The 26,583-nt window shown below is 43.3% G+C and overlaps 1 protein-coding gene across 2 annotated transcripts; it reads right to left on the bottom strand.

The window, feature by feature from the left end:
- Positions 1-969: 969 nt before the first annotated feature.
- ZBTB18 (zinc finger and BTB domain containing 18) lies at positions 970-9,824 on the bottom strand. Of its 2 annotated transcripts, none has more exons than XM_035010964.1 (2): positions 9,705-9,824; positions 970-4,781 (listed from the first exon to the last, which is right to left on the bottom strand). In XM_035010964.1, the coding sequence occupies exon 2, from the start codon at positions 4,765-4,767 to the stop codon at positions 3,199-3,201; it is 1,569 nt and encodes a 522-aa protein (XP_034866855.1). In that variant the 5' UTR covers positions 4,768-4,781; positions 9,705-9,824; the 3' UTR covers positions 970-3,198. The 2 variants fall into 2 exon arrangements, with proteins under 2 accessions (XP_034866855.1, XP_034866853.1); XM_035010962.1 differs by lacking the exon at positions 9,705-9,824 and adding an exon at positions 7,211-9,123.
- Positions 9,825-26,583: the final 16,759 nt, after the last annotated feature.

Below are 26,583 nucleotides of genomic sequence, written 5' to 3'. Positions count from 1 at the left end.
GGATTCCCATCCAAAGCCACCCGGGAGCTTATATTTTCAAGCTCTGGACCTTACATCCCACTTCTTCTATAGAAGTTAATATTCACATTCCCCTAGGCCATGTAATATAAATGTGTTTTATTTGACGGTAATAATGTAAAACTGTATCTTCGTATATATCTTTTAAGGCTGGAAGTTATGGGCAAATACCGATCTGAGGATCTACAGACACTCTCTCAAGTCTGTGCCCGCCCTGGACCCTGCAGGCTGTCCTGTCCAGCGCATATGTGTGTTCTTCCTGTGAATTCCTTCCATCAACCAGCAGTGTTTTCTCATCCTGACACACCCAAGGAGACCATCGTGAAGTCGGACGATCGTGAAAATTAGGGTTCAGAGTCGTGATTACAAGTCAAACTTTGAGAATTAAAAGTTGAGAACTTCTGAGCTCTCCCAGCAACAAAAAGGATGCATATAGCCAATCTTGAACAATCGAATGCCTGCTAATTTGATTGCCTAGAATTCCAGTCATTAGCCAAACAATCTTCCAAATTAAGACATCCGGCCGGTCTCCTTCAATCTTCCACTTACACCAGAACACAGAAGAATAGATCTGACCCATCAACTTAGGATAAAATTACCCATGAAAATGGCTTGGGGTGTATGGAGGAGTAGCTAGTCATACAGCGTTATTAGGAAGAACCCAGGCTGCCACTTGGAAATTCTGTAGATTCACGGATTGCTAGGGAATTACCTTAACATTCTTGATCTAGGTTGTAGAAAATGGGTCACATTTTAGAAATGTGCATTAGTACCTCAAAGGACTGAAAGCCAAAATGTTTGCACATTTCCATTTGAGTGAGTTGAGGCATCCTAATAATCTCACAAGCTCTGGACAGAACTGATATTAAAAATAAAGATGCCACATACAATAATACATACTTAGGATCTATGCAGTACGTAATCATAATTAAAATAACGCGCACAAGGTTCTCAGTTCATATAATTTATTGCAGTTAGCACACAGTTTAAAAATTCACCAACACACCAATAGTACAAAACTAAACAGCATTATAAGTTATTCCCCCCTCAGGAAAATAAAACATACTATGATTGTCAAAGCTAGATGTCAGTCTAAGTTTTAGAACAAAGGAAGAATGTGAAACTAATAAAAGGAAAAAGCAATCACTCACAATGACCACAAAAAGAAAATCCAAAAGAAAGTCCGTTTTCTCAGACATTGATTGTCTCCTCTAAATTAATAAAAATTATTTTAACATAAACTGTATTTAAAAAAACTAGAAACTCTTCAAGTAACTAAAGATAATGCTCCAAGGCCATTTTCACAGCTTTTTTTTGTTTGTTTGTTTGCTTTAAATGCCATTACAGCCAAATTAACACACATTTGACCAAATATTTCCAAAACAGTCCAGCAACACACAATGGAGTTTTCCATTCAGTATCTTAAGCACAAAAATAGGCTATGTTTACAGTAGTTAAGGCGATCAAATTTTAAACAAAAGCAATTAAAAAAAAAAAGGGAAAAACAGCAAACGTTTTCCATGCTACTCCCATAGACCTTATTTGTAAGTGCAAGACAGGAAAACAAACACTGTGCAAAATGCTTTTGCCCTGCGTGCTGGTCATTAAAACCACACTGGGCTGCAGCCTCCTCTGCCCCATACACATAGTCTACTAACCCCCTTCCCCACCTTCCCCACGTCAATCAAGGCAGTCCAGTCCTTTCAGCCCGGGGCTTTTTCAGTCTATAGAATCTTTTCATGAGTTGGGGGTGGGGGGAGTGGGGGAAGGATGAAGGAGGGGAGGGAGGGAGGGAGGGAGGGGAGGGTAAGGGAGAAGGGAAGAAAAAGAGAAGGGGAGCCCCCCCCCAATAAAAAGAAAGAAAGAAAGAAAGAAGAGAGAGAATGACCTATTGTCAATTTGTGCAGTAGTTATTCTAAAAATGCTCAACTGGGCAAATGTGTACACCTAAACTTTTGAGCCGGCATGGGTTTTGTGCAATTAGAAGTTTGTTATAAATGCACACTGCACATGCAAATCTTTAAGCCGTTTGTAAACATTTATATTTTCCTTGTTATGTAGCGAAGTTATCAATTTGCAGCTTAAGTTTTTATTCAGCTTAACAGTTTCAACTTAAAGACAGTGGGAGAGTCAATTTAAATTATATAAAGTAAAAATAAAAACAGTGCATTTACGTTCTTCATAACACCAGTTTTTTCCCCAAACGGTGCTATTTTTTTTCTAAGGAAATTAAATAATTTTAAACTCACTCGTTAAAGTTATACAATGCAAACAAAGACAAAAAATATATTGAAACTCATGCATTTCTGTAGCGTTAATATTTACTTTTCAAGACTCAACTAAGAGCATCAACACAACCTGTCAAGTTCTTTGACACCCCCCCCAGCCCGTGTAATCAGTTACAGTATACAAGAACAGTAATTCACATTTTTCAACACACAGTTCAACACTGCTGAAGCTGCAATATCCTTTTTCATCCCAAGCAAACCTTCACAAAGACAGCGTCCCAGTGATCCCAGTGTACTTTCAGAATTTCTCTCATTGGGAACCGTCAGAAAACCAGAAGTTGCCACAGAAAGTTTTAAGTCAACTGCTTGTTTAAAAATAGATAATCCAGCATTTCAGAAATTTTCCATTTGGGTCTAAAAGCATTCAGGTTTCCAACAGCCAGAAAAGATTCATGCAATTTTGTGACATATAAAGAGGCTAATAAAACTGGAGGGAATTTCTACTCTGAAAAAGGAAAAGAAACAAAAACAAAAAAAACAAAACAAAAAACAAAACAGAAACACAAAACCAAAACAAAGTGGGAGAGAGAGAGAGAGAGAGATAGAGAGAGAGAGAGAGCGCTCAGAAGACAATGCAGTGTCGACAGAATTAAGCCCTGTGAAAGCATCTTGTGATAGGACGAGTTGTTTCAAAGGTTCTTATTGGCTTACTTCCCCTACCCCCTCGAAAGAAAAAGCCCTCTCTAGTCTCCGACTTGCTCCAAAGTCTCTTTTACCAGAATGCTAAATTAGTGAGAGTCTCATGCTACTCTAAAGTGCAAAACCGAGTTAACACCCCGACGGTTTAGTTCCAGGAAACAAGGCTGCTTTTAGACCGTACCACAACTAGATAGAGATCTATGTATATCTATGTATATATATATATTATTTATATATATATATATCTATAAAATTATTTCCAGAGTTCTTGCGAGCTATCTTCTAAGGTCCAGTCTCTGACAGTGGGCAAGCTCAGGGCTTCGCTTTTGACAGACAAGGAGTTCACCAACTCACAGTGGAACTTGCGGATGTGTCTGTACAGGTCCCCCGACTGCGTGAACCTGCGCTCGCACCACTTGCAGGCGTGCGGCTTCTCGCGCGTGTGCACCACGGCATGGCGGCTCAGGTTGTGCGAGTACTGGAAGCTCTTGCCGCACTGCGTGCACGTGTAGGGCTTCTCGCCCGAGTGGGTCCTCTCGTGACGCTTGAGCGTGTACATGCACGAGAAAGTCTTGCCACACAGCGAGCAGGTGGGCACGTTGACGTCGGCGGCCGGCTTGCTGCGCAGCCCGTCCTGCTCGCGGAAGTGCGTGCTCAGGTGGATCTGCAGGATGTGCGGGCTGGGGAAGACCTTGTTGCACAGCGGGCACATGAAGATCTGGCCGGCCGGGCTCAGGATGTTGGACACGTAGGGCAGCAGGCTGCTCTCCATGCCGCCCTCCACCGGGCCGCGCTCGGCGTCCGGGGTCATCATCTCGTCGTCGCTGGCTTTGTCCTCGCGCTCGAGCTCCCGCAGCACCGAGTCCTCCCGCAGCGGAGCCAGGTGCGCCGGCTCGTACTGTACCCTGGCGTTAGTGCTCACACTCTCTTTCACAGCGCTATGTTCCATGTCATAGTCATTAGTGCCAACATCGCTCTCCTCACAGGAAGCCTCTTTCTCCACCTTCACCTGCACCAGGTTGCTTCTCAGCACGTCCTGTGAAGAGAAATAAGAGCTGTTCAGATTTTCAACTCCCGAAAGGCTGGACTTGACAGACAGGTCCAGCACACAGTCAACATCTGCCGAATCCCTCACGGAGGTGACAGACCTCTGGGACAAAGACTCTGTCGAGCTGCAGGGGCTGGCTACTGTTTTTCCAGCTGCTGTGGCGTGTGGCTCGGCCTCCCCGCCAGCCGGGGGGAGGCCCGCGGAGTCGGAGGGCAGGCGCATCCACATGTTCCCAGGCTCGGCCGCCAGGTCCCTTTTGCTGGGCAGGAGGTTCAGTTTCTCGTCTTCGCCCTCGTCTTCGTCACTGGGCAGATCGCCTGCCATGCGGCTGCTGCCGTCGGAGAGGCTCTCGACTTTGTCCGAGCAGCTCGAGGCGTCTTCCTCCTTCTTGGTGCTGTCTGCCTCTGTGGTGGCTTTCTCTTTCAGCTTCTTTTTGCAGACTTTGACAATGTCATACATGTGGAGATAACTGGCAGCTGCTAGCACGTCCTCAATGGGCAAGTCTTTGAACTGGAGTTTCCCTTCATACATGAATTCAAGCAGGAGAGCGAAAGCTGGGGCTGTAACAATGTCGCTGTTCAGATGAACAATGTCTCTTTTGTCCAGCTGGTCCTTGTAAAAGAGGTGGAAATACATGCTGCACGAAGCCAGTACAGCTCGGTGCGCGCGGAACTGGGCATCTCCCACCAGCACAGTGCAGTCACAAAGGAAGCCCTGATGCCTCTGCTCGCTCAGACACTGCAGCAGATGCCTACTGTGGTCTGGAAACTCCATACTGTCTTCATAACCTGCGGAGAGAGACACCTTGTGAGAGCCCACTCAGGAACAACTTTTCCAGCGCTCTAGTCCTCCAGTCCCCGCGCGCGCACACACACACACACACACACACAAAACGATAGTGACAGTGATTCGGCTCGGGTCGCCGAGGTACCCGTCCCTGCATTTTAATCAGGCGTATGACCCAGGGACTACCAGATCACTCGCACAAAACCTAAATGCGACAAGAAAAAAAAAGTGCACTCTCCAAACTTCCTTGCCCCCAGCCAAACGGTCCCTGATGCATCTCCACCTTTCTGGAACTTTCAGTGAAGTTTCAAAAGCCTTCACTTCATGCGGTCCCTTCCTGAGAAGAAGAATTTAGCTCTCTTTCAGAAGAAGTGAACCTACTCATCAAGTTAGGTCCTACAAAACCTACAAAACAGCTTTAATTTCAAAGGGAACAGCTCATAGAATGAACAAAGGAAAGTCCCAAATACATTCTGGAAGATTCAGAAAACTTGTTCAACCGTCCTTTTTATTTTATTACTTTTGATACATGACTGCACTTAGAAAGCACAATTTTCACACACACACACACACACACACACACACACACGGGCTGAATCGAGGGGGAAAAAAATGAAATGCATAATTAGCCCAGAAATTAGCAAACAACTCACTTTTAAAGTCAGAGTGTTACAACAACAAAAGCCCTGTGTATAAAAACAGATGTTAATGCCTTAGGATTTGCAGGTATGGCACACATGTATGAGATCAGAAAGAACTACACCAACAGATGGAAAAGATCATCTTTACTATGAACAAATCCAAATATTTTTTAAATGAATTGAGAAAAAAAATAGTAATATTTCTTTGTAAAATCTGTACATCCAGAATATCAGGAACCAGAAGGGCTTCACTTAACTCTGAAAATTCTCATCTAAACTTTGATCCATTGAAAAGCAAATGAATTCCATACCAAAATTATTTCAAACTTTTAAACGAAGGCGTATCGTATTCAAAAGCTTTACAGGTTCAACATCCGCCCCCCCCCCCCAAAAGCCTTACTAGAAAAAGAGAAACTATTTTTTTTTTCTGACTCTGCCTTACCTCATGCAACAGAAAATACTTTGTTTCAATAAAACTTGATATATTTTGTTTTCCCACTAGCTTCTATTCTTTCAAATATGCATCGCTGCCCTTGTTTTCTGGTGAAGGAGGGTGAGACTGACCGAGAGGAAAGGCGAAGATGTACAAAGGGTCAAAATTCAACTGCAAAATTCAACTCCTTAAAAAAAAAAAAAAAAAATCAAGAAAACCCGACTTCCCCTTTCCTGTGACCAGAAGCAAGGTTCCACACCAAGCAGCTCAGAGAGTGCACTGGGGAACGGACACATAGCAACTTAATATTCCACAAATTACCTCCCTGCTTTTTCCCCACTTTGCCCAAGATGGACTAAAACTTTCATCCTAGCCCCCAAATACCTTCCGCACGATGCCACCGCTAGAATAAACCAAGATTTACAATACAATCACTTTAAGTGCCCCACAGCTAACATCAATCCTAATCCTTGAGAGGGCTAAAAATAAAGATTGGAGGGCAGCTCACAAGGTAGCCGTGATCAAATTAGGAGGCTGAGAGGACAGAGAGGGACGGAGAAGGAAGCTTATAAACATCTGATCCAGCTGACTGTGGCCATATGGCAGCTGCTGCCCAGATAAAGAGATTAAGAACAGAGGAGTGCGATTACAGCTGTCTGGCCAATTCAGGCAGCTCAAATCTACAAGTTCTAAATTAGTCGCTAACACAAAAACTCCTGCAAATAATTATTGTTATGCTGAAATAAAAGCTCTCTTAAATATATATTTGAAAGAGAAATGAGGAAACCAGTCAAACTATTCTCCTGGGGACAAAAGTTTTTTTTTTTTTCCCCCATTTTAAAAAACCTTCGGTTTCAAAAGCACTACAGCTGTATGTTTCAGGAGTGCTGCTGAATGTTTTGAAGAATAAAGTTTCACAGTGGAATTAATTACACAACAATCTAGCTTCTTAACCAGAATAATCTTCTCATATAAGTTTGAATGCTGGATTCCAGACAGTTTACTATTTCTCTCCCCCCTCCACCCCAAAAGCAAAAGGAATCTAAATAGCAGTGAACAACCACAAGAAGCATTTTAATCCAAAGTGATCTCAAAAAGCAACATTTCAAAGCCTTTCTTAACATTTCAAAACTTGAAATATTTCTGTGTATTGAAGTTATTTACTTGCCTGAGCAAAAGGGATAAAAATTAAAACTAAACAAGCCCAAGACTTTCAACTCCAATAAGATGTTCATTTCATACTCAGTTTCATATATTATTCCTAAACTGGGTTAGAAAAGTAATGTGATTTTTTTTAATTAAATAAACAAAACACCACAACAGAAATAGGCTCAATCTAATCTCCTGCTACTCCTACCTTTAGGACACATAAACCTGATTAAGTCCTTTCCTCTGAGTCTCGCTGGCTCCAGGTCTGTTACATCGGTGGAAAAAAAGCAGACTAAGAGAGACAGATGCAAAGTGGAGATGATGTTAGAGAGGAATAAGATACCTTCTCCAGCACAGATCCGCACACACTAACTCCCTGTCTGTGTGTTAGAATAAAAGGCTGAGGGATGGCAGGCTGTCAGCTGCTCTGACATCATGTTCAGATGGAAATGCTACCTCCAGCTGTGCTCCCTTTAATGCCATATGCTACTCCTCTACACTCCTGCCACCAGCTCTTTCTTAGGAGAACTTTTCTCTTCTGTTAGTATAAACAAAATACTTCAAAGTCTCCCTTTTTTTCCAAACTTTCTAACAGAAAGAAATGGAAAAACTCAGCATATGGAGTTCTACTGTATTTATGGAATAGCAACACTTCTGTCTCAAGTTGGTGGACTGGCTTACACACTGACAGCACACTCAAGCCACGGCGCTATTCAGGAAATCCACATTCACTTTTATTCAACTCCAGCGTTCAGTTTCAAAGGCAGCTTAGGGATATTTTTAAACCAACCCAATTGACATCTCCAGGCCCATTTCAATATTCTCATGGTACTTTCTTTTTTTTTTCCCTGCCGAGATAATGGCATACGTGTCTCCAAATGCTGGAAGAGGAAGCAGAACTATTACTCCAGCCCGATTCACCTTATGATTTCGCTCGTTTTAACTGCTCATTTCCTACTACCTTCTCAATAAAATTTCTCACATTGCCAGTTAATGCAAATTCCAACTCTCAGTATCAACAAGGTGAAACTGCACTTTCTGAAATCCTGGAAAGTACTTCAGTTCAACCAGACGAATTAATAAACTGAAACAACCTGCTACAGCCACTTACAATGAACGCTGCACCTGCGTATCTGATCGGACTCTCCGCTCAGAAAAAGCAGAACTCTGTCTTCCCCTTGATCTGTGTCCCATAACAATCTTTTTTTGGGTCACTCTGTAATGTTTCACGATCACAGGAAAACCTTTCAGCTTTCAGTAAGGGGGGGGGGCATGTCTAGCAAGTTTGAGAACTTTTTAGCTCGACTTTGTGGGTCTTTCCTAATGGCTGATGAAATCGTCCAGGAACCTGGGCTGGGCTGACCGGTGCCCTGCAAGGTGCTGCGACATCTGTGAATGTCAAATACATCTCCACAGACTCTGGGGAGGGTGAGGCGTACAAAAGGCCTGAGGCGCGAGTGTCGCAGCCCTGGTGAGCACCACTCCGTCCTCATCAGGAAACCGCGGCAGAGTTAAAGAGTAACAAAAACCAACGTCTCTGTCCTGTCCTCGTCGCTTTGCCAAAGTCACAAACCTAACTTTCTCTAACTTCGCGGTGAATGACATAATGACGAACGTCTATTCTAGGAGGCACTCTCCGGAGCTACATTCCTTCTCAGCCACACAACCTATTCTCCACAAATGCCCTCGCCCCATTCCAATATATCTGACATTAATCACCCCATTTACCCAGTGGGGTGGGGGGTGAGTGACAGTTTAATGAGTCCCAAGCACCGCAATGGGCCAGCGACTCCCACCTCACAAATCAACCCCTTCACAGTCTTGCTACCGCGGGGTCCAGAGAGGGTTTGCGAGGTTGGGTTTTTATTTTTTCCAAGGGGTGGGGGCGAGGGTGCGGAGTGGGGCGGGGGGGAGAAGAAATGCAAATCTCCACCTATTTCACCGTGCATAAAACACACGGGGAAAGAGGAAGGTTAAACCACAGGGAAGGAGGTGGAGGGCGGAGAGCCGGTGCAGCAGGAAAACACCTCCAACAGCAGACGAGAAAACAGACTCGGGTCACGGCAACAACAAAAGAAAAGTCGTAAGAAGAAGCCCGCGGGAGGAGGGTGGCTGCTACCGCCTCCCCAACGCCGCGGCGCGCGAGCCCCCGGGGCCTCCCGGCAACTGCACCAGCCCGGGAGGGGCCCCTCCCCCCGCCGGCCCCCTCCCCCCCGCCCGGGCGCCACTGCAGCTGCACCGGTCCCCGGAGCCGCGGCCGTCCCGGGCGCCGCTGCAGCTGCGGCGGCTCCCAAGCCCCCTCCCCCAGCCCGCCGCCCTCCGCACCCGGGAGGCGCCGCCGCAGCTGCACCGGCCGGGAGCCCGCCCCGCGCCGCAGCTGCACCGGCGGGGGGGGGGGGGGCGGGGGGGAGCGGGTTGGGGGGGCGCGGCGCGGAGCCGGCGAGCCCGCACCCCGCCCGACCCCGCAGCTGCGGCGGCCCCGTCCCCGCGCCCGGCCTCCCGCAGCTGCGCCGCCCCCCACCGCCCCAACCGCTCCAAGCACACAAACTAACTCCACTCGCGGGGGCGCCCCCGGCCCGGCCCGCCCTCCGCCCGTCCGGGCCCGCCGGCCGGGGCCGCACAGCTGGCGCCCCCCGCCCGCCAGGGGGGCCGGGCGCGGAGGGGACGCCGGGTCAGGGGCCGGGGCCGGCGCCGGGACTCACACGGAGCGGCCCTAAGTCACCGCGTCCCCGCCGCCGCCGCCGCGTCCTCCGCCTCCTCCTCCTCCTCCCGGCCGCCGCCGCCGCCGCCGCCGCCGCCGGACTTGGTGGGCTTCCTCCTCCTCTTGCCCCCCTCCCTCCCGGCCCCCCCGCCCCCCAATCCCGGCTCCGTCGCCCGCTCCCCCCTGCCCCCTCCCTCCCTCCCACCCACCCCCGCTGGCAGCCGGAGGAGCGCGACGGAGCGAAGAGGGCCCCACTCTCAACGGCTCCCCATGGCAGCAGCCCAGCGGCGGCCGCAGCCTGCCAGACACAGCGAGGGAGCGAGCGAGGGAGCGAGCGCGGAGCCGCCGGCCGGGGAGGGGGGGGGTGGGGGACGGGGGGGGCGGGCGGGGGAGGGGGAGGGGAGGGGGCGGGAGGACGCACCACGCACGCACGCGGCGGCGCCGGCCAGATGTTCCCCCCCCCGCGCCCAGCCTCGGTCCGCCCCTCTCCTCCCCCTGCCTCTCTCCCTCCCGGCGTTGGGCCTCTGCGATTGACCGTAAGCGGCTGGACCGGCGCTCCCCGCCCGCCCCCAGCGCGCAGTCTCCTCCAATGGGAGGGCGGTTTTGCAAGAGGGCGGAGGGAGTGGCGGGCAATCGTCGGACTGACGGGAGGGCGCAACCAATGGGAGAGGCGATCCGGAGTTGCCGCTCGCGCGCGCCAATCGCGAACAGAAACTACCGGGGTGGGCGGGGCCCGGGCGGGCGGGGGGCCGGTAGCGAGGCGGCGCGGGGCGGAGTCCTCGGGCGCAGCGGCGGTGGCGGCAGCGGCGCCCCTCTGGGTGACTTGGCCGTGAGAAAGTGAAAGGAGCCCGCAGGCGGCGGCGACAGCTGCGCTGGGAGGGGCCTGTCTCCGGGCTCCGAGGCCTCGCGCGCCCTGGGGTTGCGGAGCGAGCTTTTCGGTGTGCACCGTGACCACCAGAAACACACTTTTTAAACGTAGTGGGGCTGGTGTGCGCCGAGTTACGCAGGTATCCTCGGGAGGCAGGGCGCGCGGGGACACGGAGGACTGGAACCGGCCTGAGGCGGCCCCCTCTGTTCCCCGGGCCGCGGGCAACGCCGCGCAGTCGTCGCCCGCCCGAGCGCAGGGAGCAGGACCGAGCAGCGCCCGGGCTCCGTCCTGCCGCGGCCCCTACCCCAGGTGCACGTCGGGGCGCCGCGGCCGCGCCGGCTCGGAAAGGCCGGCTCTGGGCGTCGCTCTCCCGACGTCGCCTGGTTTCGGGCGGCGCGCCTGCGTTTCTCGCAGCACCCTCGCGTCCCCTGTGGACTCGCACTGTTACAAGTACACACTCCCAAGTGACCAAATGTTAGATAACCTCAGTAAAATTGATAGTTGTGGAAGCCGTAGCCGGATTCCTTAATTGGTACGTATCAAGCCACAACGTTCAACTACCGAGGGGGTTGATGTTAAGACTGCACTGTCGCTGTTCCCTCCGTCCGAATGAACTTCCATTCGATCCCTCCTCTTTGCAATTAAATTGGGTTAATCACGGCCACGAAGAAATGTAGAAACTTCTATTCTCAAGAAATTGGAAATCTTGTTGAGGCAGGGATTACTAGTACAAAGTTGAATAGCAAGTAAAAAAATGGCTCAAGAATGTGAAATAGAAATTGCACAGTGAGGAAGTCAGTACACCAGTAATTGTCAAATGAAATGTGTTTATTCTTTGCTAACTGAACCGGGACTGACAAGCCTGTTGCTAACCAACTTGCCAGAAGACCTTTCAACTGGGCAAAATGTGCTTTCACTTTGTTCCAGGTCAAATGGATAAACTAAGTTGGAAGTATTGTGTGGGTAAATCAGGCATGTTGAATTGCTAATGAAGTAAAAACAGGAGCACATAACATTCCTGGAACTGAAGTACAGTTGGGCTGTCCTGTTAAAACAGTGCTGATGTTCTCTACTCTTTCTTTCCTCGACTTTTTCATATGCCCTCACGATTGATCCCTGAGGTCATGGCCATCCTGTAATAACTAGTTTTTTAGCCCATGAAACATACTGTTGTATGTATGCTTTTGGTGAATTCTAGATCTTTTAGTCTATTGGTAGAAGGCCCAATTTCAGTTTGACCTGTTTCCAGTTAGGGAAATTTGTAAATGTTCTTGATGGATGCAACATTCTATTAAAAAAAAAACAAGACAAAAAAAAAAAAAAAAAAAAACCGCGAAAAGGAACGCATGCTTTGCCAACAAGTTTAGGAAGAAAAAAGAAAAAGAAATGTTTGCATTCTCAAAGCTGTTCCTCACCTATGAAAAGTTAAAAATAAGGAAAGTAACAGATCTCTGGATGAATAGACAAAGTAATTGATAGTGTCCGGATATTAAATAATAAATTCATGAGAAAATTAGAACAGATTCTCTACAAAAAGCTTGGAAACTCAGCTCTGTGGCATATAGAGCAAAATCACAGCTATAACAAAAAGGTTTTACAGAATGAACCTACAAGGAGAATAACAGCCCCAGAGATGACCCAGGAGTCTGACATGTTGATGCCTCAGAAGTTGTGAGCATTGTTTCCTAGATCTAGCAGTCATTACTAGAATTCATATTGAGAGCTAAGTAGTGTAGCCAGAAAATACAGATTAAATGTATATTTAAGGAAGCAAGTATGTCATCCCTCAATTATGTAAAAGATTTTATAAATTTATGAAAATGCATGGAATATTCATGCGTTATTGTCAGAATCAATAAAAACATTTCTGGAGTATTTATTGCGTTCAAGAAAGGCACTCTGATGGGATATGGAAGACAACAAAAAAGCAAGAGACAAGTTCTCTCCTTCCTGGGGTTTAAATGTAGCTGGGAAAGAAAAGGTGCGAATATACAAAATTCTGAAACAACAGAGACTAAATAACAATATAATAGGATATGAGTGTCAGAGCTAAATGTAATAATGTTCAGTTGTTACAACTGCCTTATCCCTGGTTCCTGGTGAGGTGGTATTTTCTCTGCCCCTTTTTTTACATTAAAAAAATTTTTTTTACTCCCTGACTTTATTTGAAAGTGTCATAAACTTACTATAAAAATGATACTTTTAATCATCTTTGAAAATCATCAGCATACAAATTGTAAATAAAACAAGACTGATGTCAGAGGTGTCATGACACAGAATGATTACTATTTTTACTGAGTGCCCATTGGAACCATGGAAAGTAATAAGTCAGACCCAGATAAGGTAAGCTCCTCAGGTAAGCTCCTCAAAGTAGGGTCTGTTTACCTCTATCCAACAGGCTTAGCAAATTACCAAGATAAAAAGCTACTTGACAGAGTTTGAAAGCCAATAATTTTTTTCCCTCTCCCACAGGGAGAGAAAAAAAAGTGCAGAAAGTACAGTCTCTAAACTATTAGAAAAATGTATCATTGCTTTCCTCTGGAAAAAAAAAAAAAATCCCAATCCTGTACAGTTTAACAATTCACACTTTTCTGGGAGTCCTGAAATTATAAATGACACAAGTCAGTCTAACTGTTCATGGTTAGATTTCTTGCCAGAGATCAAGTTTTATGTTTTAATGACACATGGATTTCAAACAGTAACAATTTAACGCTATAAAATGTTGACGGACCAAATAAAATTTAATTTGATGGGCAACTCCATAAAATGAATGTCTGACTTTTAAATGTGAACCACAGGTCAAATCTCTGAAATAAATCAGTGCCTTTGTTATACTTTGTGCAATAGGTCATGTCGAAAAAGTTATCTATGCAATTAATTTTTGAATATTGACTTTTTATAAACTTCATGTATAACTGGGGTCTTTTTGTCTTAAAAAGTCAGGAGGCAAGCAATAATAAAAGACCAGATATTCCAAAGTGCCATATTTTACATATAATAACTATAAAATGTAACAAAATGTGGGTAGAGGTTAACCTGATTTTGAATCTAGAGAGAAAAAATATACTAAAATGAAACATGTGTTAAAGCTTCTATTAAGCCCAGACTCTTTCAGTGTCATAGCACACATGAAATTCTATTAACTTGTTTAGATTCTCTCTCTCTCATTCTCTCTGGCTTTTAGAAATGAGCAGGTTGAAATGGCCTAAAGGTAGAAGGAGACACAGAAACACAGCTGAGACAATAGTAAAAAAAAAAAAAAAAAAGTAGATGAACAAACTGGAACACACAGTACAATAATGACATGAACAGGGAGCATATTTCCCAAAGCACAGTTTTAAAAAAAATATATGTTCATAATTCTGCAAAACATGTTATATACCAAATCATTCCCTGGGTTATAAATCCTGTAATACTTGAATCTATTAAATTCCTCAACTATGATAAGCCGTAAATAAGAGATAATTCATCCTGATTCTCAGCCCTGAAGACAGAAATAATGTTATCATAAACTCTTGAGGAAAGATCCTTAGCAGATTTATACAGGGCACTGGGGATACACTACACCCCCTACACTGAAAGCAGAAAGAGCCTCCACCAGTAATTCAAACCTGTTTGAGGGTTAAGGGGAGAAGAGAAGCAAAAGATACAGTCTTCCCAGAACTGTTTTTCCTGTGGAGCCAGTTTTCAGTTGCTTGCTGTAAATCAGTGCGTTGACATGACCATCATAAATCCAGAGACAGCATAATGGGTGAAGGAGGCTGATAGTTTAGGCTTGGTTAACACCAAGACTGGCCACCCACACCTCTGTTCTCTCCGTCTCTCTCTCCACCGCCCCCCCCGCCCCGACTCTTTTCCTAAACAAAATCAGTTGGTATAGAGAAGTCTACCACCCTTGAAAAATCACACAGAAACTCCAACATCCAGATGTTGGAATTGTCCTGTTATTGTGGAGGCTGCCTTAATTTGGATAAGTAAAAGATGCATTCATTTTATCTGTGGAGTCTTTCAGGCTTAATTTTTAAAAACTAATCTGATGAAACCTATAACTTTTCCAGATGAATAGACTCCAGAACAGAAAGATTTGATACGAACCTATGATATTTATGCCCCATTTTTAAATAATGCAAATCTTTGAGTTTTGTTTGTTCTAAAATTCGGTAAAATATATAGTCAGTAGGGGTAGTTTGTTTTGTTCAAAATGAAAGAATAAAACTTCTAAATCTGTGAATGCTGATATTCTTAATTATATTCCGTTGCTTAAATTGGGGCTTGTAGAAATTCAGTGCAAATGGACTTAGCTAGAAAAACTGAAGCGAATCAGAGAGGTTTCCAGTAGGTACCGATGCTGTGCACCTACTATGTGTCAAGTGTTGCGCTTCCAACCAAAAGAAAAGGGAGAAGATTTTCCTTCCTTTTATGCTCATTCCAACCTCCAGTGCAGTACTTTCTTGGACTTAAATGGGCAGAAAGGAAAATGACGCATCCCCAAATTATTGACTGAGAACTTACAATACATTAGAGAAATACGGAACTGCATTTCATGGTTCTTGTAAAATTTCCACCATGTGCTAGGTGCCAGAGATACATGAGATAAGCTCATCCTTCCCTTCAGGTCTTCATTATGTATAAATGTCATTGTGAACACAGTGGACAAAGACAGCATTTCACTTTTCGTTCAGTGGCTAATAAATGCATACCAATCCTAACTATTGTAATAATATAAAATCATCTTAAAATCTTTTCTTATACAGAAATTCTATACATTTAATGCAAAAATCTTGATACATACCAAATTCAAACTATTCCTGGTAATAAGAGCAGACAGAAGGTAAAATCTCACTCCAGAAATTTACTTCGCCCTTAGCGATAACATGCAACTCAGGAAGTTACTTCCCTCACAAAGAACTAGCATTTATGCTTAAGACTAAAATGATTATTTTTAAAGTACTCATTTTACAATGCAAATGTGTATCTAAATTAAACTCAGTAAAAATAAGCATTTTAAATTGAAGCTGCAGTAACGACTTTATGGGAGACAATAGGAAAAGTGGTTCTTGACTGTGAACTCAGAGAAAACAGATTTCAAATTTCTTCTATGTGACTTGAAGCTTTCTTTGCTCCCTGGCTCTGTACCTTAACATATTGGCACATGTTTAATTGAGAACCCGTTGCCCTGAAGTTGTTTTACAAAATTTGAGGCTGTTCAACAAGGTCATAGCAAAAAAATATAAGGGGGAGGGGATTGTGAGTCAAAAAACCCCAAAAGACAAGAAACTGACAACCGGTCCACATTGCCAAGCCATGCCTTAGCACTTGGAATATGGGACAGGTGCGGGAACACAGGCTCACTAAGAACAGTAACAAGAATCTTCCTAACAAAGACATGTACACAGTTGAGCATTTTAGACAGAAACAGGTGACAGAGAAGAGCAACACAGGGGAGAAGAGCTTCATAGGGTAGGCTGGTAGGGCTGTAAAGAACAGTGAGAAAGAAGACGGTGACAGTCTAGAAAGATAACTGAAGAGAGGTGGAGGGGAGGAAAGCTCCTGGAGGGAAGTGGTCTATGGTTAGAGGCCTTGGTTTATGGATGTGTTGCTGGTGGAGATGGCCGCAGCAGCAACAAGGTAACTACACAGGTCGAGATCCCCTCCTGGCTCTGCTGATCCTATGCCACTATATTTTGTCAACTCATATCTTGCTCTTTGTCCTTAAAAATGCTTTAAGAAATAGCTAGCCCGAGGTAAAGAGAATGAGAATATACTTGGTATTTAACCCTTCCTAGACATTAAGTTGTCACTGTTGGGGCAACCACCTAGGCGGGTATGTGTGTGTGCACGCATGTGTGCATGCCTAGGTAGTTAGTTTGGTTGGTTTTCTGGTAAGACCTGCTTGATAGGAACCTTCTTAACATAGAGTCAGAGCTTCATAGCACACTCATTACATGGTTTTAGGTTGACCTTATGGAGAAAATGTGGGGATGTATTGACATTTCGTTGAGGAATTTGAACTATTTATCAACCTAACTAATCACATTTTAGAAATTCATTCATTCAACAGTCACGAAACATCTAGCACCCATAGGGCCAGGCACTAGGCACATCAGCCTCCACACAAAACATCCCTCCTAGGATCCTGACCAGATGCATGAATTACCATTGTGGAGATAGAAGACTAAACTGCTAGAACCAAATGAACCCAGAAAATTCTCAGAATCTAAGATAGTGACTCTATGTTTTGTTTATGATCTTCCTTGATAGGATATAAGCTCCCTCATTTGGGAACCTTTTTTATGACATTAACAACTGTACCCTTAGCACCCAGAATGGTGCTAGACACAGAATAAGCATTCAAGAAAGATCTATAAGCCGGGAGGGAGGGAGGGAAGAAGGGAGAGATAAAGGGTAGGGAGGAAGGGAAAGATGGAAAGAAGTAACTTACCCCTTTATGCTTTTCTGGCTGGAGGAAATAGCAATCTATATGTGTACAACTGCCCCCTTCAAACTCAGGAAAAAGAAGTACTACCAGAAGGCTGTCCATTTACTTTCTCGGGAGTACTCTGACCCAGTAGAGAAATAACCCAGATGGATGTGGTAGAGTCTTGACTTCTGGTAGAATCATAGCAATTCCCTAGCATATGTAAAGAGTATTTCATCTTTGAGGCATTTTAGAAATGAGTTATTGCACAAAACCTTCTAGGCAGAAGATTTGTTGTTATTTTTGCGACTGGGAGAAGAATGTTTATATGAATGGCTAAGTGGCTTGTTCAAGGCCCAAGATTGCGATCGGTGAGTTGCAGAACGAGTTAGTCATCGATTCATTAAGTCATTGTTCTTCCGATATTTAGGCCACTCTGAAACTATAAGCAAAACCCCCATTGTTTTTCAACAAATTAAAATATGCTGTGCCTTGAAAAAAAGTACAACCTATCAAGTCTTTATTCTTAAGGGCAAAGCCCATGATCTCAACTGAACCACACAGAAAGCTAGATAGAATGAAAGGAATCATTCCTGACTTTTCAAGAGTAGCCTCAACTGAAGACATATGCCATTGGTGGATATAAATGAAGGAGCCCCCAGCAAGAGATGTTTCCCCCTCCTGGAGATCCACTAAGACAGTAGGGTCCTAATAGCAGTAAATTTGGTGCAGAGGAATCTATAAAACTGTATATATGGGTGCATCCTGTCACTATGAAATATAAAAGATTAGATTTTCATTTGCATGGTTTGCTGGGTTTTATTTGGCAGCTACAATAACACAGGCTACGCAGAGCCCATAAAACAAAGTGAGAACAGCAGCTCATTTGGTGGCAGAATGTACTGGTTATGGCTAAAGGGCTTCCATAATTTATCTCAAACCCTTATGCCTACATTTATTATTGTTTAAATGAAAATCAAACTCTCACGGCCATAAGGAGGGATCTGGTCTGAAATTTGATTGAGATCCTTTCTTCTCACACAGCTTCTGAGATTAGCAATCTGTAACACTTAAAACAGCTACAGAAATATCCTAGAATATGCAACCTTACCTAAGCACACTTAATTTCTCCAATCCTGATTCTCGAAACAACCCTATAATGGCTGCAAAGTGAGCGGGAGTGAGCACATCCAGCCCTGTTCCTTGTTCTGACTCGGGTTCCTCCTTAGAACACTCCTCAGGCCTGGTTAAGAGCTAATGTTTAGCATTCAGATGACGTTCCATAGAATAATACTTGTGGGGGGGGGGGGCACTGGGAGGGGTAATACGAAAGCAGAGCCGAAGCATGTGATATTGGCCCAAACCATTTAAGTATGGTATATTTTAATATTATTAAAAGTATTTATTTTGTAGCATATATCTAAACAATGGTATTTAAATTCATGATTTTTAATCACTTTATTCTTGTTATGTTGCAAGAGTAAAAACGTTGGCTCTCAAATGGGAATGCTCAAGACTGTGTGTTTTGTGGTGTTAGGGGTAGATTTCTATTTTTTATTTTTTTTAAGATTCAGACTGGAAATATAGTTTGTTACAAAGAAGTCTGTACCATTTTATCAAATGTACATCTGGATAGAGTTTAAAAATATCAGTGACTATCACACCAATTTAATGGGAATGGAACCATATGACAGGTGTATAAAAGAACATTCTAGTTTTATTTTCTGCAGATAATATATAACATATAATATTGATATGTAAACATATATTTTTATAATGTTAATGAAAATTCCATACCATTCAATGAGATAGAAGTGTTTCAGATGTCTGGGCTATTGTAATAATTTGTAATTAAAGTAGTCTTAAAAATGAAAGAATAAATTAACTCAATCATTTTTTAAATGACCAATAGACCGTCAACATACTAGTTAAATGGGTATGAAAATAAACAAAAACATATGGCCTAAATTTTACTAACCAAGAGCAAGTAGTTAATTTTGAAACTGGGTTATCCCTCCTGGTCTTAGAAACTCTTCATTATTTTTAGGTAAATCAATGCATATTAAAGTGATTCAGATTTCCAAATTTGGAAGTTTTATGCCATGGAGGTTGCTACTATATACATACATGAACTCCTTTGGAGAGGGAAGACAGTTTTTTAAGTTATTTTAAGCAACTTGTAAATGCAAGTAAATAATTCATTTTCCAAATCGCGAGATAACTGACAGACTTCATCTTGCTTTGGTAGTAAACCTGCTGCGCGCGTGTGCGTGCGTGTGGGCGTGTGTGTGTGCGTGTGTGTGAGTGTGTGCGCGCGTGTGTGAGCATGCGTGTGGGTGTGTGTGCGCGTGTGGGCGTGTGTGTGTGCGTGCGCGCATCATTTTCATTGCATAGTCCTCAAGTTTAATAGGAAACAATTACCAGGGGGGAAAAAAAAACAAGGAACATTAAAAAACAAATAAAATATCATACATTTTCATTTCAAACAAAAATGTTACTGTCATGAATCATTCCAGCCTTGTGTGTTTGCTCTTCTCAGGAAGATGTTTCCAGGCTTGGCCACATACATCTTTGAGTCGGCTGGTTTTGATGGCCTTCGGGTGGCCACAGGGAAAATCTGGCAAGTGGAAAGAAAAAAAAATGATAAACTAATGCTGATTAAGAGACTTTCAGAAAGAAAGGGAAGAAAAGATCAAAAGGGGGGGGCAGAAGAATGGATGAAAACCAAATAAAATCAGGCAAAGTTTTAGTAATAAAACTATACAAGTTTTCGGTCAATTCATTTCTTCCCAGTATAGAATTTTTGTAATTGGAAATAGTATGTCCTCATATTTTAATTTAAAATCTCCCTTCGCTGGACTAAAAACAAGGCACCTAATGCCTTGTAAACATGAATATTCAAATTTTAGAATCTTAATAGCTTCGGGCCATGCTACTGTTTGGGACTGCCACTCCACTAACAGATGTGTAGACTTCTGAAACCAGAGAAGCGAGGAAGGAAGCAAAAAAAAAAAAAATTTTTTTTTTTTCTTTCAAAGACGTTCTACCACGAAGGAGCATCACTTTCTGAACTGCCTGTTACCAAGGCAAGTAGTTCCTAGTTTGGCCAGAGTGAATATCCAGATCCTATGATATGATCCTAAATGAGCAAATGGAAATACAAAAGTGTTTCCCCTACCTCCTTGCTATGTGCCTTCAAACCTCACCTCCATCACAAATAATTTTTAGGTTTCTTTTTTTCTTTTTTTTTTTTTTTTTTAGTTTTGGGTTCTTAAAGCATATTATTAGGAGTAGTGGTATTAGTATTGCGATCTCCTATAGTCCTTTTCACTCAAAATTACAATACAGGGGACTATGGCCAATGCTATGCAGATGGCCAAATAGATAATAAAGGCTCAGTTCATGAATAATATCCACTCAGAAAGAGGACAAAAGCAACAGGAAAAAAGAGCCCAAATTGGACAAAATGTGCATGCTATATTTAAAAAAAAACACACACGCGATCATTGTCAGAGATCATTAAGGGTGCCCTGTAGTTTTAATGATATGCCAGTGGTACCAATTTGATGTGACTGTTTGCTCTTATAGTCAATAAAAAAAGTCATAACTGCCATCAAATTTAAATTTAATTTATTTTCTACACAGCCCTTTCTGTTTTCCTTATTTTTTTTCTTTTATAACATTAACACTTTTTTTGTTAAAAAATGTGTGAAAGATTAATTTGTAGAATGAGGGGGCTGTGGGTGCACAGCGCAGGACAGATGGCGTGGGTGGGACATGGCAGTTTTCGTCTGCGGCATCATTTTGTTGTTGCTGTTGCAAGTGAGCAAAATAAAGCTATGCTAGCATGATCCTCTCTTTGGGGGCCCCTCAGATAAGGTGCACGGCTTTTCTTTACGTTGGCCCCTGCTGCCTGGGGACACAGCCACCCCTGCCCTCGGCAAGCCCACTCACCAGTGTTGTTAGCCCGAGAGCACTTGAATTTTAAAATGGCATTTATATAGAATTCCACCCAACTTTTGTATACAACAGAATGGAATATACTCTTTCTTGGTAAGCTGACTATTTTCAAATGAATTTATGATCTGTCCTCTCTGAGATCCTGTCTTGAAAACCCCAAGGCATGAACCTCTAGATGCAAAACAGAATGATTTTTTTTAAAGGGAGGGATTTTGGGGGGTTGTGCACCAGTCAGAAATTCTACTCACAATCAAGAGGAGGGAGAAATGGTGCGGGTTTATATTCCAAGGTTCAATTTTTGCCTTGGAACAGCCCTCATTTACACATAAGTACTGTAGGAGTTCACCATTGTAAAGGTTCTTAGCGAAGAATAAAGCAATTACCAGAGAAAATCACTGTCATATGGCACACACAGACATTTGAGAAAAAGTAAAACTTTGAGAAGGAGGAAAAGGGGAATTCAGGACAGCATGTGGGAGGGAAGATTCGAGTTCTTTTTATGCACAAAGAGATCCATTAACAATATCTTTATCAGTTTCCTTCTTCCTTGTTAACTGAACCGACTCGCAGTGCCCAGAATATGTGAACGTGATTGCAACATAAATGCTTTGGGAGGAGGAGACGGAGTAAATAAGTGAGCATGTGAGAATGGTTGGTGGCAGATTCACGGCAAGACGGAGCGGCCTGATGAAAAATCTCCACCAAACCTTTGCCTCCAATGAGTGCTTCTTGTCATCGGAAAGCAAGACCACCCACGAAAGGATGTGAGCGGCCACAGAGTCTAACACCAATTCAGAACAGTCAGTCCTGAGGCCACGTCAGCCTTGAGATCAGGGTCTCCTGATGGACAGGATATTTGGTATTCAAGTCATCTCATATTACTGTGTTATTTTCCAATTAGACTGTAGGCTCTCCCAGAGAGGGATTGCTCCATATAAGGCAGGGTTCCACAAGCGCACCCCGCAGATGCACCAGCACTAGGGGATCACAGATCTAGTGACGGGTCATTGTGGAGGCATCGGGTGGCACCCGGCGGTGGTAGGCGTGGGTTTTGGTGGCAGGCAGTTTGCGTGGGGCCTCAGGCTGCCACTAGCTGTGTAGCTGGACCCAAGTTTCTGTAACGTCTCAGGACCTTAGTCACCACCTCTGCAAAGACAGGGATGACAAGGGCAGAATTGGTGGGGAATTGAAGAGTGGCCCTTGGAGACCATAGTCCTTTGGAAAGAGGTCCCTGGCAGGTAGCTAATTAAGCCCTTGTTTCTTGGACTTTGCCAACACTTGATGCCCAAAGGCACTCAAAACCCAAAATCTCTGGTATGAAATGTTTCATCTGTTTCATGGGGGCCACATGGGCAAATACAGTGTTAGAATGTACAAGGGTGGATAAAGAATGATGGAGAAGGATATGTACAATTTTAAAACCAAATATACCATATTACATGGGAGGAGGGTGTTACTGATGTCATAGGAAGTAGAGGGGAATCCGGTATCTGTGTTATATGCCTGGAAAATATGGTACACCACAGGGAACGGGATAAAGAAAGGTGTCTCCCACATATCTAATTGAAAGCATTTATTTGTTCTACCAGTTTCTCCATGACTCCACATGGTAGTGTGCCTTATAGAAATGGAGTACAGAGAGTTCTTACCATTCACTCAAACACACCGGCATATAAGCAGACTCAGAATAGAGACTAAACATCCATAAATCAATACCACAATCACGATGCTACCCCTACTTACATTGAAACAATTGTAGGGCCTGTTGTTTATACTCAGATGTGCCTGTAACTACTTATTTCTGTGCATCTTGATAAATAACACCGAAAGTATCTTTACCCCTCAGTTGCTGTCTGATGCAGTTCTACTTATGCCCCAAACCCTGAGAATAGTTAATTCACTGACTCCAAAGGAATTCGAATGGGCTGAGACTAGAACGGAAATGGGAAGCTAGATGCATTACATATTTTTAATATAAGCAAAAATTTATATGTATGTACACAGATGTATGTCTGAAATTGCATTTTGTACAAGTCAAAGTTTCCCTCACAGTAAGAAGTTAGTTCTTATCAAATGTGGGCGAGGCTCCTGGAAGTCTACCCCTTTCTTTGTCAGTAATAAAACTCTCCATTTTTATGAGGTACATCGCTGGTCAAAATAAAAACTACATTTCCCGGCTTCCTTTGCAGCTAGGTATACCTAGATGATAAGTTTTGGACAATGAACGGTAAGTGGAAGTGTTCTATGGCAGTTTATAGGAAGCCTCCCTTAAAAAAATTGTTAAAATGCCCTGTGATCCCTTTCTTCTTTGTCCTTTTCTGCTGTCTGGAATATGGATGTGATGGCCAGAGCTTGGGCTGACATCATGGACCACGAGAATGAGAGTCACACAGTAGGGAGGCTGGAGAGGTGACTTAGAAGAAGCTTCTGAATTTAATGACTTCCTAAAGTAACCCTACCAGCCCAGCCTGCTTCTCGACTGCTTCTCGACTTTGTTTCTATACAAGAGAATCCTGTCTATCTTGTTTAATGCCTGGTCATTTAGAGTTTCTTCACGTACGGCTGAACCAAATCCTAAGTCCTGCTCTCCGAAAGCACAGTGGACAGTAGGGTTTATGTTGCCACCAAAGTTTGCACCTTTAAATGAAGTACAATATCATGTAAATATGCCAACATGACAAAGGCTAGATTTAAATATTAGATTCTAATATACATAATTAGTATATGTAAAAAATATTAGGTCGGGGAAGTAATTAATGCTAGCTGTTAGAACAACCACCCCCTCCCCCAGTGGCTTAATGAAAGGTGTATTTCTGACGTAAGATTCTGATGTGGACTGCTTGGGATGGAGGAAGAAGGCAAGAGCCTCTGTTCCATGCAGTTATTCAGAGACCAAGTCTATCTCAGCCATCAGAGACCTTGGCCATTTTCCACCCATGGCCGCCCACACCTCAACAGAATAGGGAGAGTGTGTAGGATCATCCATGGGAGATTTTTCATGGTCCAGGCCTCGAGTGGCTTTTGACACTTCTGCCCATGTTCTGTCAGGCAGAACTCAGCCACATGACCCCAAAACAATTGAGAGAGAGCCTGGGAAATGTAGTTTCGCTGTGTTCCAGGAAGAAGAGAAGGAATACGAGCACTAGTTCTCCCTTCCCTAAGAAATAAACAGAAGGCATAGTTTCCGATATCCGTGTTTCTACCTCCTGTTCCAATGGCCAAATTAAAGAAGCGCTACATGCTCAAGGAGACAGCACATTGTGTGGCAAAATAGTCTTTTTAAGTCATTTTCTAGGGAAACATCTAAGATTCTGAACGTTTCTGATCGTGGAAGATGAGTTCCCTAAACAGCGTGACTTTAGTCACAAGCTCTGGCCAACTCCCCTTCTTCTTTTCCATAATGTTTTGTGTCTATATATTGAGATACTGAACACCCTTAAATTATTTTATATAGTGTTTGTAGCAAAACATTATAGACTGGCTATGGTTAAAAAGGACCAAGTCCAACTGTTTTTTTTTTTTACTTTACTTTTGTAAGCACTACGCACAAACTTTTCCTGTAATAGACTTAGTTCGATGTGCTTTACATTTATTATCAATGCTTTTTAATGAATTCCAAAATAATTTTATAGCTAGGTTTTTTTGATAGGTAAGACAGAATATTCCTCCAACATGAAGACTTTTTTTTTAGTTTCTTTTTTCCAGTTTATCGAGGTCTACTTGACAAATAAAAATTGTATATATTTAAGGTATGCAACATGATGTTTTCATTTTTGTTTTTTCTTTTTACCTTTTGACTCCCTTCATCCATTTCTCCTGCCCCCCACCCCTCACCTCTGGCAACCACCATTCTATTCTCTGTAGCTGTGAGCTTGTTTGTTTGTTCCTTGGTTGGTTGGGGGTTTGTTTTGTTTTTCAGCTTCACATGAAAATGAAATCATACACTGTTTGTCTTTCTCTGAATGACTTTATTTATTTAGCATAATGTCCTTGAGGTCCATCCATGTTGTGGTAAATGGTAGGATTTTCTTCTTTTTTTGGCCAACTACTTTTCTTTTCATTCCTACTATTGTTCTTTCTCCTTGTCCTTGTGCTTTTTCCAGATGAGGGGTAATTCTTTAACATCTGTGGATAATGTTAAGAAAAGTTTCCATAAGACTTATACTGCTGAGAAAAACAGTTTAAAATGTGTTTAAGCGGTGGTCTTGGAATGTACCATAGAAGGTAACAATGGGTCGTCAAGGCAGTAGAGATTTTCCGTTTTTTTCTTACACTTCTGTTGTATATTTTATAGGCTTTGTGATTATGTGTCGATACTTGTGAGATATAAGATCATTTAGGATATTTTTAAGTTTTAGACCCTCCCAAAACAAATGGGGTAGGTGTAAGAGAAAGCAAGAGATGACAGAGATAGAAGATAGATGTAGATAAATAGGTGAGTGGGTGGATGGATGGATAGATAGATAAAACTCTATTTTTCCTTAGAAAATCAATCATGATGGTTTTATTGAACCAGCATTTCCCTTGAATTTTAGGCAACTATCAAAGACAATCCATTTGACAAAACATGATTGAGATAAAGAATAACAGAGTCAAGAGAACTCAAGTCCGAGATTCCATTTCAACTGAATTACTAGTTTGTAGCCTGCAAATAGGACACGTTCTTGTCCATCACCTTCTATCTTGAGAATCCTTCCTTCATTTGTATAAAAAGTTTGCAACCTCCATTTTCAGAACTGTCTAGAAGATGTTGTTACTATTAACTATTATTTCCTTTCGTGGTTTGGTATTGAAGTTTAGCTGTCTTCCAGAGATTTTGAGGCATCTGATAAGGCAGAAGGTAAATTTTAGAGTATTTGTCTATTTCTCACGTGAAATTCAAAGCAAGTTTTAATGTTTTGGATTGTTCAGTTGAAATGTAAGGGTGAATTTAAAAATTACTGTATTAACAAAAGAAACCTGAAGTATTGATGTTCACATAGAATAAAAGAGGAAATTGTAAAACCAGGACGAATTTGAAGTTGAGAATGGAAGATGGCCAGTTGGCTCCTGTAGGTCTTAAGGAAGCCCCAATTTAGGATGATTGGGTTTAGGGTTACTTGGGCCACATGTTAGGATCACTTGTTACACGTCTAACAAGTCTAGCACACAGTGGGCACTCAAATAGTTTTTGAACGAAGGAATGTGAGTGACCAGGACCTGAGAAGAGTGGGAGAAGAGGAAGGTGAATAGGGAGACGAGAGTTGAAATGGTCTTCACCTTCAGTGAGAAACCAGAGGATGCCCAAGGGGGCCAGGTCCTGCAATCCCAGCAGGAAAACAGACCTGGACAAATGGGACCCCAGCATCTCTAATGACAATGTAATGAATAAGTTTCCCAATCTGTATGCAGTGACTATTCCACTCTTATCTGCTACAAAGAAATCACCAAGCACCTGCCAGAGCTTTGTGGCTTAGAGAAGGGGAGATTTTTTAGCTCTCTGACCATGGCTCTGAGGTTTGGGAAAACCATCAGGAATTCTCCAGGGTTCCAGTGCCTTTTGGGGTGGAGCCAGAACTGGGTTAATCCCTTGGTTCCCTCGAATCTTTCTCCACATATTCAGGCTTGGGGGTCTGACCACAGGCGTTGGTCACG

Source organism: Mirounga leonina, unplaced genomic scaffold (assembly GCF_011800145.1).
Source record: "Mirounga leonina isolate KUSES-001 unplaced genomic scaffold, KU_Mleo_1.0 Mir_154, whole genome shotgun sequence".
Taxonomy (NCBI): Eukaryota; Metazoa; Chordata; class Mammalia; order Carnivora; family Phocidae; genus Mirounga; species Mirounga leonina.
This window is presented reverse-complemented; position numbering and strand designations above follow the sequence as displayed.